The sequence below is a fragment of the Pongo pygmaeus genome, chromosome 12 (genome assembly GCF_028885625.2).
Source record: "Pongo pygmaeus isolate AG05252 chromosome 12, NHGRI_mPonPyg2-v2.0_pri, whole genome shotgun sequence".
Lineage (NCBI taxonomy): Eukaryota > Metazoa > Chordata > Mammalia > Primates > Hominidae > Pongo > Pongo pygmaeus.
This window is the reverse complement of record NC_072385.2, coordinates 43,592,207-43,610,706: the sequence shown is the minus strand read 5'-3', so window position 1 is coordinate 43,610,706 and position 18,500 is coordinate 43,592,207. Positions and strand designations below refer to the sequence as shown.

The window sequence follows — 18,500 nt, the reverse complement described above, 5'->3', positions numbered from 1 at the left end:
TAGTTATTTGCTCTGGATCTGCCTGAACATGACCTTGGATGTGCCATTTCCACCTTTCAATGGATTGCTGCAGGCTCTGCTAAACCTTACGACTCTGGGTCTGACAGCATGCAGTTCATGATGGGCCGTTCTGACCACATGATCACTTGATGGCCCATAGTCAGAGGCACCGTCTCACCACACCCTGGTAGCATGTGAGGGGCTGTTTTTTAAATGATGTCTAGTTCTCTGCTGCAGATACATAACTTGCTGCAGAACCCTGTATGTCTATGCTGAGATTCTCCTATTGGGGATCCACATGGTATCGCTTTCTAATTCTAATCCATAAGGTATGTCCATTCACTTGGCCCAGGCAGCAGTTCTGTATGTACTATAGCCCAAATATGCTGCAGTGCCCTTTTCTGCTCAGAGCCTCTATCAAAATTAACAGCTTGTTATTCATATCCAATAAATGGGTTGGAATGATATTCCCAAGTGTGAAATAGTCTACCTTCAAAACAAAAAGGGGTCTACCAAGCACTGTGCCTCTTTCTTTAGTAGTAAGATGTTCAAGGTGAAAAGCTTGTTCCTGCTTTGGAGGGCCCATCCTGACGTGTCCCACACTTTTGGACTCCTAAAATTGTCATCACTGTGCAAACCTCTGAATCTTTATGGGACTTACTTCCCATCCTCATGAAGTGTGTATGTTTCACAAAGGCATCCCGAGTACTTGCCAGTTCATGCTGATCAGGTCTAATTAATGTGTTGTCATCAATAAAGTGGACCAATGTGACATTTGGAGGAATGTCCCAGATGGTCCAGTTCTCTCTTGGTTATAGTGAGACAGAGATCAGGAGAATTAACATAGTCCCTGGGTGGCCGGGCATGGTGGCTCACGCCTGTAATCTCAGCACTTTGGGAGGCCGAGACGGGCGGATCATGAGGTCAGAAGATCGAGACCATCCTGGCTAACACGATGAAACCCCATCTCTACTAAAAACACAAAAAAATTAGCCGGGCATGGTGGCGGGTGCCTATAGTCCCAGCTACTCAGGAGACTGAGGCAGGAAAATGGCATTGAACCCGGGAGGCAGAGCTTGCAGTGAGCCGAGATCGCACCACTGCACTCCAGCCTGGGCGACAAACAAACAAACAAACAAACAAACAAACATAGCCCCTGGGCAAGAACGTGAATGAATGCTATGAATGTGAAGTATTTCTGATCCTTCTTCCTGTTGAGTAGGATAAAACCTCCTTTGCCAGATCTCTAGCCACATACTAGCGGCTGTGTTAACGTGCTTTAGTAGTAGGGATACTACATTGTTATAGTAGCTCCATTTGAGGTTATTACTTGGTTAATGTTGCAGCTGGCCACTGTGATACACCTTAAATCCAGGTGTGCAGGAGTCAATCTGGTAAATTACTTGGGAACATAATAGGAACCACCAGTGATGGATTTTTTTTTTTTTTTTTTTTGAGACGGAGTCTCACTGTGTTGCCCGGGCTGGAGTGCAGTGGCCCGATCTCAGCTCACTGCAAGCTCACTGCAAGCTCCACCTCCCGGTTTCATGCTATTCTCCTGCCTCAGCCTCCCAAGTAGCTAGGAGTACAGGCACCTGCCACCATGCCTGGCTAATTTTTTTTGTGTTTTTAGTAGAGATGGGGTTTCACCGTGTTAGTCAGGGTGGTCTCGATCTACTGACTTTGTGATCTGCCCGCCTCGGCCTCCCAAAGTGCTGGGATTACAGGCGTAAGCCACCATGCCCGGCCGGATCTTTCGTTTTTGAGGATGGCACTCATCTTCGTCATTACCCCCGGGATGCACTATTGTTCTTGATATATGATATTGGCTAAGGTTGTGGGTGCAGTTTCAGGGTGGCTCTTTGATCTTGGATCTCTACTGAGAAATTGAAACACACACACAAACACATGAAATCAAAGAACATACAGAAGGCTGAAACCAGCTACTCCAGTAATGGAGAGTCACAATCCCTTGTATTGTATGCATGTGCATGCTTTAAGGCCACACAGTTGGAATCAGAGGGCTAAAAAAGTCAGTTGAATAGCAGTTTACCAAACCAGGATGGGAAAGTTTCCCTGATAAGAGTTCATGAATAGCCTGGATGAGAGGTTAATTTTTGGGTGTGTATCATCCAAATAAAGGGAAGTTGCACTGGGCTGATGAGGTGATTGGAGGTGGGTGAGATTGGAAGCTGATCTTGGGGGACTGCTTTTTGCCTTGGAGGCAGAACTAACCAAGACGTGATCATAAATCTGTGCTCACTTCAGCCAGTGATGTCTTGAGACTGATTATCATTTACTTTTTGGAGAGCAGTCCCTTTATTTCTGATGCTTTTGAGATGTAAAGTCAATGACGATGCTGCTTAGCTAAAGAGTTTTTTTGTTAGTTTGTTCTGGCTAATTAATATGATTAGGGAGTTAAAAATTTGCAGAATTTCTTTATTTTTTTCTTTCTTTAGAGAAAGATGACAAAATTACTTTAAATAGTAGACCCTCTGATTTTGTGTGTCATCTCAAACATACTATAATAAATTATCTGGCACCTAGAATTCTATTTTAATAATATCTGTTGTTTTGTCTGCTTGGTATCCTCCTTCTGCAACAAAGCCCTGATTTTCAATGTTGAATCATCCTCCCTGACTTTTAGCAGATATGGTTAGTGGGACCACACCCAATGCTGGATGCAGGGCTGGGCACATAGAAGATACCTAGTCAGTCAGCATGTTCTGTCCCTGAGGCTAGTGCTCTTTCTCTACCCACATCCCTTCACCAGGTCAGTGCACCCATGCCCAGCTGCTGTGAGGCTTACCTACTGATAATCATAGGTGCACCCCTTTTCTAAAGAATTGGCTGGATGTTTTGCTCACATCTATAATCCCAGCACTGTGAGAGACTGTGGCAAGAGAATTGCTTGAGCCCAGGAGTTCAAGACCGGCCTGGCTACAAGGTCATTAACTAGAGTGGAATTTCAAAGCCTGATCTACCTCAGGATATGCTTGCCCTGCTGAGGGAGGGAGATGTTATATGTAAAGGAGCAGCAGGGCCTGAATAACAGGGATTAAGAGAACTGGTAGTGTGTACCTAGGAATAGATCTTAATGGCTAGGAGTCAAGGCTGGGTAGAAGGTGAGGCTGCATAAGGAAGCTGTGATGGTTCATATTAGGTGTCAACTTGATTGGATTGAAGGACACCTAGATAGCTGGCATTGTTTCTGGGTGTGTCTGTGAGGGTATTGCCAGAGGATACTGACATTTGAGTTGTTGGTTTGGGACAGGAAGACCCACCCTCAGTGTGGGTGAGCATCATCCAATCTAGCTGCCAGGCTAGAATGAAGAAGGCAGAAAATAGGATAAGTTTGCTTGTTGAGTCTTCTGGCTTTCTTTCTTCTTCCCATGCCAGCCACTTGCTTCCACTCCTCCTGCCCTTGGACCTCAGACTCCAGTGGCTTCCCGAAAGCTCTTAGGCCTTTGGCCTCACACTGAAGATGCACTGTTGGCTTGGACTGAGCCACTACTGATTCTCTCTTTCTCCAGCTTGCAGACAGTCACCTTGTAACCATGTGAGGCAGTTTTCCCTAATAAACTCCTATATAGATAGATAGATAGAGATAGAGATATAGGATATATATATATAGATGTAGAATATATATATCCTATACATCCTATTTGTTCTCCCCTTCTGGAGAACTCTAATACAGAAGACTTCTTATGGCGGGGGCATCTTTTACATAACACAAGATTTAACACCTGCAATGAACCCCATAAGAAAGCTCTAATATACTGCTGCGAGGCTCTGGAAGCTTGGAAAAATGAATGGCCCACATTAAATGAATATTTATTCATTTAAATATTCATCTAGCTTCCTGCTAGAATTTTGGAGGTCCAACAACCCCTTTTTATGTTGTACTGGGTCTGCCTTTTCCACTCCAAACTGACTGACAGATTTCTCAGGAAATTTGTGGGTCTTTTTGTTTGCTTGCATAATGTGTTAACTACATTAGATGAAACCCTACGAATCTCTCTGGATAAACCCTTCACTATCTTGAGCTCCTGCTGAGAGGCTGAGGAACAATACTCTTAAGCTCCCTAGAGGTTTAATTGTTTGAGACAATCTGAGAGCAACACCCTTAATCTCTTTAAAGGGACCTTTGTGTGACTGAATATGACTGTGATCCTTTGGTCTCTCTGAGATTTTAACATTAGTTTGTATATACATAGAAATAGGTAACTAATGCAGGGAGCATTTAGCATTCTCCACTATATAGTGGATTTAAAGGCAATTCCCTCTCATTATTCTTTGACTTAGTGTCTTGGTGATTCTCAAGCATTTATTTTTCCATGTAATTTTTGAAATCCTTTTAGCTAGCTCAAACACATTGTGTAAGAACTGCAGCAATATCCATACATTATTCATGTTGGGAGGATTTTTATTCCTATGATAGTGAGTCTCCCCATTCAGATATGGTGTCTCTCAATGTACTTAGTTTTAACGTCCACTACAAAATTTTATTCAAAATAAACTCACGTCTTTGATGTTATTTTTATTTCACTTTGAATTTAGTTGCTATTCAATGACATGTTTTCCATTTCCATTTCTGATTTCTGTTCATAGACAAAACATGTGCAACTATTTAACCAAATTTACTTATTTAAGATTGTTTTTGTTCCTTTTTTTTTTTTTTCGAGACAGAATCTTGCTCTGTCACCCAGGCTGGAGTGCAGTGGCACCCTCAGCTCACTGCAAGCTCCACCTCCCGGGTTCACGCCATTCTCCTGCCTCTGCCTCCCAGGTAGCTGGGATTACAGGCGCCCGCCACCGCGCCCAGCTAATTTTTTGTATTTTTAGTACAGATGGGGTTTCACCGTGTTAGCCAGGATGGTCTCGATCTCCTGACCTCATGATCCGCCTGCCTCGGCCTCCCAAAGTGCTGGGATTACAGGCGTGAGCCACCACGCCCGGTCTGTTTTTCTTTTCTAAAATATCTTGGATGGTTTTGCCTATTTTCCAACATTTAAATTGATTATTTCAATTTTTTTTTTTTTTTCAAAACGGAGTCTCACTCTATCACCCAGGCTGGAGTGCAGTCCTGTGATCTTGGCTCACTGCAACCTCTGCCTCCCAGGCTCAAGTGATTCTCCTGTCTCAGCTTCCCGAGTAGCTGGGATTACAGATGCGCACCGCCATGCCTGGCTAATTTTCTTTTTGGATTTTTAGTAGAAACAGGGTTTCGCCATGTTGGTCAGGCTGGTCTCGAACTCCTGACCTCAAGTGATCTGCCCACCTCGGCCTCCCAAAGTGCTGGGATTACAGGCATGAGCCACCATGCCCAGCCCCAATTATTTCAATTTTTGATCTAATTATATTGAGCAGAATTTTGAAAAAAGATGTTTAATAATGGTGGCAGATGATATTTCTAGCTTGAAACTGATGGATAAAATTGGCTCTGTGTTTTACTCTTTAGTATAAAGCTTTCTCTTGATGACTAATCATATTTAATCATTTTACTTGGAAATTTTGAAAAAAGATCAGAAACAAGCTTTTTAGTATTTATTGATTTAATCATATTATCCTAGTTTAAATTATTGATTTAATATATTGTGATAGTTGAATTCTTTTTTAAATACTCTTAACTTTTTGGACAGTTTTGTACTTACAGAAAAATTAAGAAATTAGTACAAAGAGCACCTATATGCCCTGTACTCAATTGTCTCCTATAACCAACATCTTACATGAGTATGGTATATTTGCAACAATTACTCAACTAATATTGATTTGTTATTATCAGCTAGTGTCAATATTTTATCCAGATCGCCTTAGTTTTTGCCTAATATTATTTTCTGTTTGAGGATCTCATCCAGGACATCACATTACATTTAGTTGTCATGTTTCCTTATGCTCCGCTTGGCTGTGACAGTTTCTAAGACTTTTCTTGTTTCTGATGACCTTGACAGTTTTGGGGATACTGGTGAGATTTATTCTTGTTGATGCTGACCTTGATCACCTGGCTGAGATGGTGTCCATCACGTTTCTCCACAGAAAAGTCTGTCTTTCTTTCCCTTTCCTTACTGTACTCTTTGGAAGGAAGTCCTTATGTCAGAGGTGTTCAAACTAGGGTGACTCCATTTTGAATGAGGGCTAGGAAAGTGAGGCTGAGACTTCTTGGGTTGCATTCCCAGAAAGTGAGGGATTCCTAGCCCCTAGATGTTTATGGTTAAGGGAACAGATTAATGATGTTTACTAAACAGATGGAGACTTGGGAGTGTCCAGATATCCCGATATCTGGAGAACAAGGGCATTCCTAGTTTTGCTTTAAACATAATATCGATTCTTGCAAAATACAGTAATTAAGAAAATTAATCCTTTATCACAAACCCCTGTAGCAGAGCACATCTCCCCAAGATCTTTTTTTATCATATACATACATATTTGTGTGTATATATATACACATATGTATGTATTTATCAGATAAATACATATATGTATGTATTTATCGATATATACATATATGTATGTATTTATCTGATAAATACATATATGTATTTATCAGATATATGTGTGTGTGTGTGTGTGTTTATACCAGTAATGTATCTACAGTGGAAGCGTTCCTCCTCTTGCTTTCAGGAATGCCCTGCTCTGTCTATGGAGTAGCTGTGCTTTCACTACTTTACTTTCTTTAATAAACTTGCTTTTGCTTTGCACTGCAGATTCATCCTGAATTCTTTCTTGTGTGAGATTCAAGAATCCTCTTTTAGGGTGTGGATCGGGATCCCGATCCCTTTCCAGCCCACACTTAAGGATTGGGGTGTTATGCTCTCCACTGTTTGAGGGTGAAATATCGACATCAATCATTTAGAATTCTTCTGCATGGGAGATTTGTCCCCCCTATTTATTTATTTGCTCAATCATTGTTCACAGATACTTATTTCATACTTTGGGTTAGAATCCAATGTTACTTTGTGGTGTTGCTCCAGTTATGCCTCCTTTAGCCACTGGAAGTTCTTTCACTTGCTCCTGTGTCCCTTTGACAAACTTCCATCAAAGTGGGTTTGGTTTTGTTTGGGAGCACTTCTTCATTTCCTGCCATTTCAAGAGATTCTGTGCTTACCTTCTCTATTCCTGCTGCAGTCCTCGAATCAGCCATTTGTCCAAGGAATCCTGGTCAGTTGAGTTTGTAATGTTGAAGCACCCTCTCATTCCTCAAACCCTAATTAGTTAAGGAGTACTATTCTTTTTCCATTTCATATTCTAATATTTTGATTACAATTTTTGTGTCTGTATCCCTATATAAAAATGGTATATACTCTCATTTTTTATATTTCTTACTAGTTTTAAAAATTTAAGCAATGTTAGCCTTATAAGATAAACAATGAAGCTTTGCACTTTTTCCAAGTAGTGTAATAGTTTAGGCATTGTAAGAATTGTTCCTTCTTTAAAGGCCAGAAAGAATTCAGGGATTAAAATCTTCTGGATCTATGACATTTTAAAATATCGGCCTTTATTATTTCACTCTCTGTATAGCTAATAATTCATTCAGGCTTTCTGTTTCTTCTGGGTCACTTTTGTTTATACTTTGACAAGAAATGTTTTTATTTCCCCTTCATTCCTGAAGATATTTTCACTGGGTATAGAATTAGGGTGAACAGTTCTTTTATTTCAGCCCTTGAAAATGTTAGCTATTTTCTTATTGTCCCACAAGTTCCTGGATCTCTGTTCATTTCTTTTTTCAGCTATTTTCTCTTTGTCGTTCAGTTTGGGAAATTTGTAATAATCCATCTTCAAATTAATTGACTTTCCTCTGTCATCTCTGTTCTGCTATTGAGCCCATTCAATGAACTTACTTTAATTATATTTTCAGTTCTAAAATTTCAATTTTTTTCTTCTATGTGTTTTTTTCTTGAATTGTAATTTTAAAAATTTAAGTGTGTTCAGTTACTTGTTGAAGTATGTTCATGATAGCTGCAAAATCCTTGTCAGGGCTTTGTTGGGTATACATCACCTGAATAACATACATTTTTACCTATTAAGTAATTTCTCACCATCAACTCCCATCCCACCTCCTCACTCTTCCAAGTCAACATTGTCTATCACCCCACACTCTATGTCCATGTGTACACATTATTTAGCTCCCACCTATAAGTGAGAACATGCAGAATTTGTCTATGTCTGACTTTTTTCACTTAAGGTAATGGCTTCCAGCTTCATTCATGTTGCTGCCAAAGACATGATTTCATTCTCTTTTTATGACTGAATAGTATTCCATTGTGTATATGTACCACATTTTCTTTATCCAGTCATCTGTTGATGGATACATAGGTTAATTCCCTATCTTTTTTTTTTACAGAGTCTTGTTCTGTTGCCCAGGTTGGGGTGCAATGGTGAGATCTTGGCTCACTGCAACCTCCCCCTTCCGGGTTCAAGCTATTCTTGTGCCTCAGCCATCAGAGTAGCTGGGATTACAGGCATGCACCACCACGCCTGGCTGATTTTTTTTTTTTTTTTTTGTATGTTTAGTAGAGATGGGTTTTCACCATGTTGGCCAGGCTGGTCTCAACTCCTGGCCTCAAGTGATCCACCTGCCTCGGCCTCTCAAAGTACTGGGATTACAGGTGTAAGCCACAGCACCTGGCTGATTCCATATCTTTGCTATTGTGAATAATGCTGTGATAAACATATGAGTGCAGTTATCTTTTTGATATAGTGATTTCTTTTCCTTTGGGTAGATGCCCAGTAGTGGTATTGCTAGATTGAATGGTAGTTCTATTTTCAGTTCTCTGAGAAATCTCCATACTGATTTCCATAGAGGTTGTACTAATTTACATTCTCACCAAACATGTATGACCTTTTCTCTACACCCTTGCCAACATCGGTTATTTTCATCTTTTTAATAATAGTCATTCTGACTGATGTAAAATGATATCTCATTGTGGTTTTAATTAGCATTTTTCTGGTGATTTGTGATGTTAAGCATTTGTTCATATGCCTCTTGGCCATTTTTATGTCTTCTTTCAAAAGTGTCTATTCATGTCCTTTGCCCATTGTTTAATGGGATTATTTGTTTTCTATTTTGTTGTTGTTGTTTCATTGCTTGAGTTCCTTGTAAATTCTGGACATTAGTCCCCTGTCATGCATAGTTTGCAAATATTTTCTCCCATTCTGCAGGTTGTCTGTTCACTCTGATGATTATTTCTTTTGCTGTGCAGAAGCCTTTTAGTTTAATGAAGTTCCATTTGTCTATTTTTGTTTTTGTTGTCTGTGCTTTTGAGGTCTTTGTCATCAATTTTTTGCCTAGATAAATGTCCAGAAGAGTTTTCCTCAGATTTTCTTCTAGTGTTTTTGTAGTTTCAGGTCTTACATTTAAATCTTTAATTCATCTTGTGCTGATTTTTTTATATGGTAAAAGATGGTGGTCCAGTTTCATTCTTCTGCAGGTGCCAATCCAATTATCCCAGCATCATTTATTGAAAAGGGTGTCCTTTCTCCACTGTATGTTCTTGTTGATTTTGTCAAAGATCAGTTGGCGGTAATATGTGGCTTTATTTCTGGATTCTCTTTTCTATTCCATTGATCTATGTGTCTATTTTTGTACCAGTATGATACTGCTTTGGTTACAGTATCACACTGGTATAATACAGCCTTGTATTATAATTGGAAGTCTGGTAATATGACGCCTTTAGCTTTGTTGTTGTTGTTTTATAATTGCCTTGGCTATTCTGGCTCTTTTTTGGTTACATGTTAATTTTAGCATGTTTTTTCTAATTCTCTGAAAAATGACATTGGTATTTAGATAGAGATCCCATTGAATATGTAGATTGCATTGGGCAGTATGACCATTTTAGTGATATTAAATCTGACCGATGAGCATGGGATATCTTTCTGTTTGTTTGTGTCATCTACAGTTTCTTTCATCAGAGTTATGTAGTTTTCCTTGTTAGATCTTTCACCTCCTTGGTTACTTGGTATTTTATTTTATTTTATTTTTGCAGCTATTATATATGGGATTGCCTTCTTGATTTGGTTCTCAGCTAGATCCTTATTGGTGTATAGAAACACTACTGATTTTTATACATTGATTTTGTATTCTTAAGCGTTCCTGAATTCATTTATCAAGTCTAAGAGTTTTTTGGTGGAGTCTTTAGGTTTTTCTAGATATAGAATCACATCATCAGTGAACAGGAATATTTTGACTTATTTTACAATTTGGATGCCTTTTATTTCTTTCTCTTGCCTGACTGCTCTGGCTAGGACTTCCAGTACTAATTAATATGTTGAATAGGAGTGGTGAAAGTAGGCAACCTTGTTTTGTTTCGGTACTCAGACAGAATGCTTTCAGCTTTTCCCCATTCAGGATGATGTTGGCAGTGGGTTCGTCATATACGGCTTTTATTAATTTGGAGTATGTTCCTTCTATACCTAGTTTATTGAGGGTTTTTATCATGAAGAGATGCTGAATTTTATCAAATGCTTTTTCTGCATTTATTGAGATGATCATATGGTTTATCGTCTCTAATTCTGTTGATAAGATGTATCACATTTATTTATTGATTTGCATATGTCGAAGCATCCTTTGCACCCCTGGGATGAATCCCACTTGACCATGGGGTGTTACTTTTTGATGTGCTGTTGGATTTGGTTTGCTAGTACTTTTTGAAAACTTTTGCATCTATGTTGATCAGGAATATTGTTGTGGAGTTTTCTTTCCTTATGTGTCATGGTCTGTCTGATTTTGGTATAAGGTATTACTGGTCTCATAGTATGAGTTAGAGAGAACTCATTTCTCCTCAAATTTTTTTTGGAACAGTTTCAGGAGGACTTGTATTAGTTCTTCTTTGTACATTTGATAAAATTCAACTATGAATCCATCTGGTCCTGGGCTTTTCTTTCTTGGGAGATCTTTTATTACTGATTTAATCTAGCTATTCATTATTCATCTGCTTAGGTTTACTGTTTCTTCCTGGTTCAATATTGGGAGGTTGCATGTTTCTAGGAATTTATTCATCTCCTCTAAGTTTTCTAGTTTGTAAGCACATAGTTGTTCATAATAGTCTCTGATGATCTCTTGTATTTCCATGGTATCAGTTGTAATGTCTCCTTTATCTTTTCTGATTTTGTTTATTCAGATTTTCTCTTTTCTTGGTTAGTCTACCTAGTAGTTTATCAATCTGTTTATCTTTTTGAAAAACAAGCTTTTCATTTCATTGATCCTTTGTATTTTTTTGTCTGCATTTCATTTAGCTCTGCTCTGATCTTTGTTACTTCTTTTCTTCTGCTAACTTTATATTTGGTTTGTTCTTGTTTTTATAGCTTCTTGATGTGTGACGTTAGGTTGTTAACTTGTAATCTTTCTTTTTTTTTTTATGTAGGCATTTAATACTATAAACTTTACTCAGCACTGCTTTTGCTGTGTCCCACAGGTTTTGGTATGTTTTGTTTTCATTTTTATTTGTTTCAAAAAATTTTAAAATTTCCAGCTGGGCATGGTGGCTCATGCCTGTAATCCCAGCAGTCTGGGAGGCTGAGGCGGGTGGATCACCTGAGGTCAGGAGTTCGAGACCAGCCTGACCAACGTGAAGAAACCCTGTCTCTACTAAAAATACAGAATTAGCCGTTGTGATGGTGCATGACTGTAATCCCAGCTACTTGGGAGGCTGCAGTGGAATTGCTTGAACCTGGGAGGCAGCAGTTGCGGTGAGCCAAGACTGTGCCATTGCACTCCAGCCTGGGCAACAAGAGTAAAAATCCATCTCAAAAAAATTAAAAAAAAAATTTTTTACATTTCTATCTTAATTTCTTAATTGATGCAATGATCATTCAGGAGCATGTTGTTTAATTTCCATGTATTTGTGTAGTTTCCAAAGTTCCTCTTGGTATTTATTTCTAGTTTTTATTCCACTGTGGTCTGAGAAGAACTTGATATGATTTTAATTTTTAAAAATTTGCTTTGGCCGGGCACTGTGGCTCATGCCTGTAATCCCTGCACTTTGGGAGTCCGAGGCGGGTGGATCACCTGTGGTCAGGTGTTTGAGACCAGCCTGGCCAACATGGTGAAACCCCGTCTCTACTAAAAATACAAAAATTAGCCGGGCGTGGCAGCAGGTGCCTGTAATCCCAGCTACTCAGGAGGCTGAGGCAGGAGAATCACTTGAACCTGGGAGGCGGAGGTTGCAGTGAGCTGAGATCGCACCATTGCACTCCAGCCTGGGAGGCAAGAGCAAGACTTTGTCTCAAAAAAAAAAAAAAAAAGTCCCTCTCCCCCTCCCGCTCCCCCTCTCCCTCCTTCGGTCTCCCTCCTTCGGTCTCCCTCTGTTGCCGAAGCTGGACTGTACTGCGGTGATCTCGGCTCGCTGCAACCTCCCTGCCTCGGGCTCCTGTGAATCTCCTGCCTCGGCCTGCCTAGTGCCTGGGATTGCAGGCGCGCGCCGCCACGCCTGACTGGTTTTTGTGTTTTTGGTGGAGACGGGGTTTCGCCGTGTTGACCGGGCTGGTCTCCAGCTCCTGGCCTCGAGTGATCTGCCCGCCTTGGCCTCCCGAGGTGCTGGCATTGCAGATGGAGTCTCGCTCACTCAGTGCTCAATGTTGCTCAGGCTGGAGTGCAGTGGCGTGATCTCGGCTCGCTACAACCTCCACCTCCCAACCGCCTGCCTTGGCCTCCTAAAGTTGCTAAGATTACAGCCTCTGCCCCGCCGCCACCCCGTCTAGGAAGTGAGGAGCGCCTCTGCCCGGCCGCCCATCGTCTGGGATGTGAGGAGCCCCTCTGCCCAGCTGCCCCGTCTGGGAAATGAGGAGCACCTATGCCCAGCTGCCATCCCATCCCGTATAGGAAGTGAGAAGCGTCTCTGCCCGGCCGCCCATCGTCTGGGATGTGAGGAGCGCCTCTGCCCGGCCGCCCCATCTCGGAAATGAGGAGCGCCTCTGCCCGGTAGCTCGGTCTGGGAGGTGAGGGGCGCCTCTGCCCGGCCGCCCCGTCTGGGAGGTGAGGAGCGCCTCTGCCCGGCCGCCCCGTCTGGGAGGTGAGGAGCGCCTCTGCGCGGCCGCCCCGTCTGGGAGGTGAGGAGCGCCTCTGCCCGGCTGCCCCGTCTGGGAAGTGAGGAGCGCCTCTGCCTGGTCGCCCCTTCTGGGAGGTGAGGAGTGACTCTGCCCGGCCGCCACCCCGTCTGGGAGGAAGTGAGGAGCACCTCTGCCCGGCCGCCCCGTCTGGGAGGTGAGGAGCGCCTCTGCCCGGCCGCCACCCCCTCTGGGAGGAAGTGAGGAGCACCTCTGCCCGGCCGCCCCGTCTGGGAGGTGAGGAGCGCCTCTGCCTGGCCGCCCATCGTCTGGGAGGTGAGGAGCGCCTCTGCCCGGCCACCCCATCTGGGTAGTGAGGAGCGCCTCTGCCTGGCCGCGACCCCGTCTGGGAGGTGAGGAGCACCTCTGCCCGGCCGCCAGCCCGTCTGGGAAGCGAGGAGCGCCTCTGCCTGGTCGCCCCCTCTGGGAGGTGAGGAGCGTCTCTGCCTGGCCGCCCCCTCTGGGAGGTGAGGAGCGCCTCTGCCCGGCCACCCTGTCTGGGAAGTGAGGAGCGCCTCTGCCTGGTCGCCCCCTCTGGGAGGTGAGGAGTGCCTCTGCCCGGCCGCCACCCCGTCTGGGAGGAAGTGAGGAGCACCTCTGCCCAGCCACCTCATCTGGGTAGTGAGGAGCGCCTCTGCCCGGCCGCGACCCCGTCTGGGAGGTGAGGAGCGCCTCTGCCCGGCCGCCCTGTCTGGGAAGTGAGGAGCGCCTCTGTCCGGCCGCCACCCCGTCTGGGAGGAAGTGAGGAGCACCTCTGCCCGGCCGCCACCTCTGGGAAGTGAGGAGCGCCTCTGCCCGGCGGCCCCATCTGGGTAGTGAGGAGCGCCTCTGCCTGGCCGCCCATCGTCTGGGAGGTGAGGAGCGCCTCTGCCCGGCCACCCCATCTGGGTAGTGAGGAGCGCCTCTGCCCGGCCACCCCATCTGGGTAGTGAGGAGCGCCTCTGCCCGGCCGCGACCCCGTCTGGGAGGTGAGGAGCGCCTCTGCCCGGCCGCCCCGTCTGGGAAGTGAGGAGCACCTCTGCCCGGCCACCCCGTCTGGGAAGTGAAGAGTGCCTCTGTCCGGCCGCCACCCCGTCTGGGAGGAAGTGAGGAGCGCCTCTGCCCGGCCGCCACCTCTGGGAAGTGAGGAGTGCCTCTGCCCGGCGGCCCCATCTGGGTAGTGAGGAGCGCCTCTGCCTGGCCGCCCATCGTCTGGGAGGTGAGGAGCGCCTCTGCCCGGCCACCCCATCTGGATAGTGAGGAGCGCCTCTGCCCGGCTGCGACCCCGTCTGGGAGGTGAGGAGCGCCTCTGCCCGGCCGCCCCGTCTGGGAAGTGAGGAGCGCCTCTGCCCGGCCACCCCGTCTGGGAAGTGAAGAGTGCCTCTGTCCGGCCGCCACCCCATCTGGGAGGAAGTGAGGAGCACCTCTGCCCGGCCGCCACCTCGGGGAAGTGAGGAGCGCCTCTGCCCGGCGGCCCCATCTGGGAAGCGAGGAGCGCCTCTGCCCGGCCGCCCCGTCTGGGAAGTGAGGAGCGCCTCTGCCCGGCCGCCCTGTCTGGGAGGTGTACCCAACAGCTCCGAAGAGACAGCGACCATCGGGAGTGGGCCATGAGGACGATGGCGGTTTTGTTGAAGAGAAGGGGCAGAAGTGTGGGGAAAAAGAAAGGAGAAATCAGATTGTTGCTGTGTCTGTGTAGAAAGAGGTGGGCATAGGAGACTCCATTTTGTTCTGACTAGGAGAAATTCTTCTGCCTTGGGATGCTGTTGATCTATGGCCTTTCCCCCAGCCCCGTGCTCTCTGAAGCATGTGCTGTGTCAACTCAGGGTTAAATGGATTAAGGGCGGTGCAAGATGTGCTTTGTTAAACAGATGCTTGAAGGCAGCATGCTCTTTAAGAGTCATCACCACTCCCTAATCTCAAGTACCCAGGGACACAAACACTGCAGAAGGCCGCAGGGACCTCTGCCTAGGAAAACCAGAGACCTTTGTTCATGTGTTTTATCTCCTGACCTTCTCTCCACTATTATCCTATGACCCTGCCATATCCCCCTCTCCGAGAAACACCCAAGAATGATCAATAAATACTTCATAAAAAAAAAAAAAAAGAAAACTAGTAAGGAGGAAAAGGTCCAATATTTGGAAAAACAGCAGGTTTAGAGGAAGTACATAGAATCTAAGAACAAATGATGTTTATTTTGTTAGACTCACATGTAATTATTTTGTACTTCCCTGATTTTGCTTTATCTTTGTTAATGCTATAATTAAAAACACATTTGGGTAAAAAAAAAAAAATGTTTATCACAGAGCTTGCACATATTAATTGTTCAATATAAGATGGCTGTTTCTATTACCATTATATTACACATAATAATATATATATAGTCATTATTTTATCCCTACAACTTTGCAGTCCTGGAAAAGACCATACCTTAAGCTGTTTCAGACCATGTCATTCTGCTCAAAACCTTCCAATGGTTTCTCGTCTCCCTCAGAATCAAAATAAAATTTTTTACAGTGAAAACAAAAAAGAAGAAATTTATCTAGGCAGCTTTTCAACCTAATTAGTCACTTATATTTTCCTAGGAAACTATGTATTTCCTTAAGTTCATCAAATTTGTTGACAGAGCCTGTAGTCTCAGCTACTTGGGAGGCTGTGGTGGAAGGATCATTTGAGCCCAGTAGTTCAAGGCTGCAGTGAGACAGGATCGCACTACTGCACTCCAGCCTGAGTGACAGAGCAAGATCCTGTCTCAAAAAAAAAAAAAAAAAAAAAATTTGTTGACAGAGCATAAGCATTTTCCCATATGCTATATAAGGAATGGTGGAGACAGAATGAACATTTGTTCAACAGCTGCTATATGCCAAACATGATGCTTCATATTTTATTTATATTGTCTCGTTTAATTAAATTCTCATATTGATTCTGTTGAGGATGTATCATTATCCCCATTTTCTAGATGAGAATACTGAGGCTTGGGAAAATGAGGTAATAATATGCCCAAGATCATGGCATACGGAGCCAGAATTGTAATTCAGGCAGGTCCGTATGATTTCAGAACTGGTTCTTTCATGTATTACTCCTGGCTTTCTCCAAATAGTTTCACAATCATTATATTTATTGACTAAGAAATAGTTGCTTGAGAAAACGTGTCATCATTTTCTTTCCCTCCCCCAATTATTAGGGTAATTTTCATTTTTTACTATAATAAATGGATATAAAAAGAAAAAAAAAGAAAAAATTTGTTTTGTGGCTTGATAGAGGTTTGTGTGGGAGAATATTCCATGTGCTGATGAGAAGAATGTATATTCTGCAGTTGTTTGGTAGAGTGTTCTGTAAATGTCTGTAAAGTCCAATTTAAGTTCAATGTTTCTTGGTCGATTAACCATTTCTTAAACTGCCTGTATTTCATGTAGTTTGTGAGTCCATTCGCCATTGTTTGAACCTCTGAATCTATCTCATTGTGCCTTTGTCCCATTTTTTAATGTTTCTGCTAAGCCACAACCTATCCCATACTTGTGAGGTCCTGAAAATATCCCCCCCAACTTATCCCTTTGATATTTTGCAGATTTCTTTCTCATCATAGAAGTAAAATTAGATGAGCATCAAGTCAAAGAGAAGTAGGTTTACATGTCAGTGTGAGTTAAACTATGTTGTAACTTCTGTTCACAGACTAAGAGAGATGGAGTCTTTCCTCTTGGATGACATCAGCTCTGTGATACAGAACAAAGGCATTGAGAGAATCATCTCACCAATGATCGTTCAGCTTTGCCATCTGCTTATCTCAATGGAGAGGAAAGAAGTGGAGAATGAAGTATTTGCCTCATTGGAGAAGACGGCTGAGGAACTGGCGAAAGCTTGTGAAGACTTCGTGCGAGTTGCCAAAAGGTAATTCTTTCAAAGAACACAATAAATTTTCACTCTGACAAATTTGCAGAAGAAAGAAAGTGTAACTAGAGACTTATTATAATCTTTTTAAGTGCTTTTGGAAAGAATTCAGATGAGAAAAAATTAATAAAACACAAAGATACAAAGCAAATTTATTTAATAGGTTGTTATTTATTACTTGGGGCATAATTTAAGTATGCAAACATTTGAGAATTAGTTGACTGAGTTTTCCACTGAGAACAAGTTCTACGTGCCATCAGAGGGTTTCTAGATTATTATTTCATTTCACAGATGAATTATTTTCTATTATAGGGATAAGAATTTTCAGAGTTGTCTAAACACAGTTTTCATGTCTGTCTTTTAGTGCATTTGACCCTGATTCTTTATTAGTAAACCTGCATGCAAATTATTTTCATAATAAGTTTTAATTCCAGGGTCAGTACAAAGTAGCCTAGTTATAACAACAAAACCAAACTCTATTAATAAAAACTGAATACCACTAAAAAATGTTACTTTTTTCTTTTTCGCCCAAAACTTCATGTAGGTGTTGGAGCAAACTGCCTATGTTTGAATCTTAGCAACACCATCAATTTAATGCAATCCTATAAAAATTCCACAAGCTTTCTTTTTTAAATGGAGCTTGAAAAGTTGATACCAAACTCCATATGAAAAAAATTAAACGTAAGAACAACTAGGAGAACCCTGGAATAAAAAGCTGTGGAGAGAGAATAGCTTGTCAGGGATTAAAAACACATTCTAGATCTTCTTTTAGGAAAGTGTGTGATACCGTCATATGAAGAGACAGATTGACCACTGGAACAGAATAAAAAGCCCAGAAACACACAACTACACATGGATCTGTACACCACAAAGAGTGGACTTTAGTGCATGCAAATTTGAAAAATGAACCAGGCTGGCCGGGCGGGTGGCTCACGCCTGTAAACCCAGCATTTTGGGAGGCCGAGGCAGGTGGATCGCCTGAGGTCGGGAGTTCAAGACCATCCTGGCCAGCATGGTGAAAGCCTGTCTCTACTAAAAATACAAAAATTAGCCGGGCGTGGTGGCGGGCGCCTGTAGTCCCAGCTACTCTGGAGGCAGAGGCAGAAGAATCGTCTGAACCCAGGAAGCGGAGGTTGCAGTGAGCCAAGATAGCGCCATTGCACTCCAGCCTGGCGACAGAGTGAGACTCCGTCTCAAAAAAAAGAAAAGAAATGGGCTGTTAGGAAGTCCTGTGGAGAAAGCAGGCTATAACAAATGAGTCTAACAATATTACAAACGCATGATATAGCCTCACTGAAAGAGTTGCAGGGAGAAGGAGCTGACCTAAGCAACTTTGGAAGACAGCCTTTTGACTGGATACTGTAAAACTAAAGAAAATTGTATATTAACACAGTATTCTAGGTAGTAAATTTGTTTCTCAGTAATTTTGAAACTACAAGTATAATAAATAGATAAATATGTTGTAGATAATGAAAGTCGGGGTCTCACTCTCAGAGAAAAAAGTTACAAATAAGCAAGGGGGGAAAGTTAGAATGAGCCCTGTGGAGTAGAGTGGGAGGTATCAGTATGAATGTGTATAATACACTAATCTGTGT

General features: G+C 43.0%; 1 protein-coding gene across 1 annotated transcript in view; it reads left to right on the top strand.

The window, feature by feature from the left end:
- LOC134737782 (uncharacterized) overlaps positions 1 to 18,500 on the top strand; it is a 44,094-nt gene that overhangs the window by 3,118 nt on the left and 22,476 nt on the right. Inside the window, exon 2 of the mRNA XM_063648560.1 lies at positions 16,690 to 16,905. Within this exon, the coding sequence (XP_063504630.1) occupies positions 16,700 to 16,905 (206 nt within the window). The 5' untranslated portion in view covers positions 16,690 to 16,699. The remainder of the gene's footprint in view (positions 1 to 16,689; positions 16,906 to 18,500) is intronic.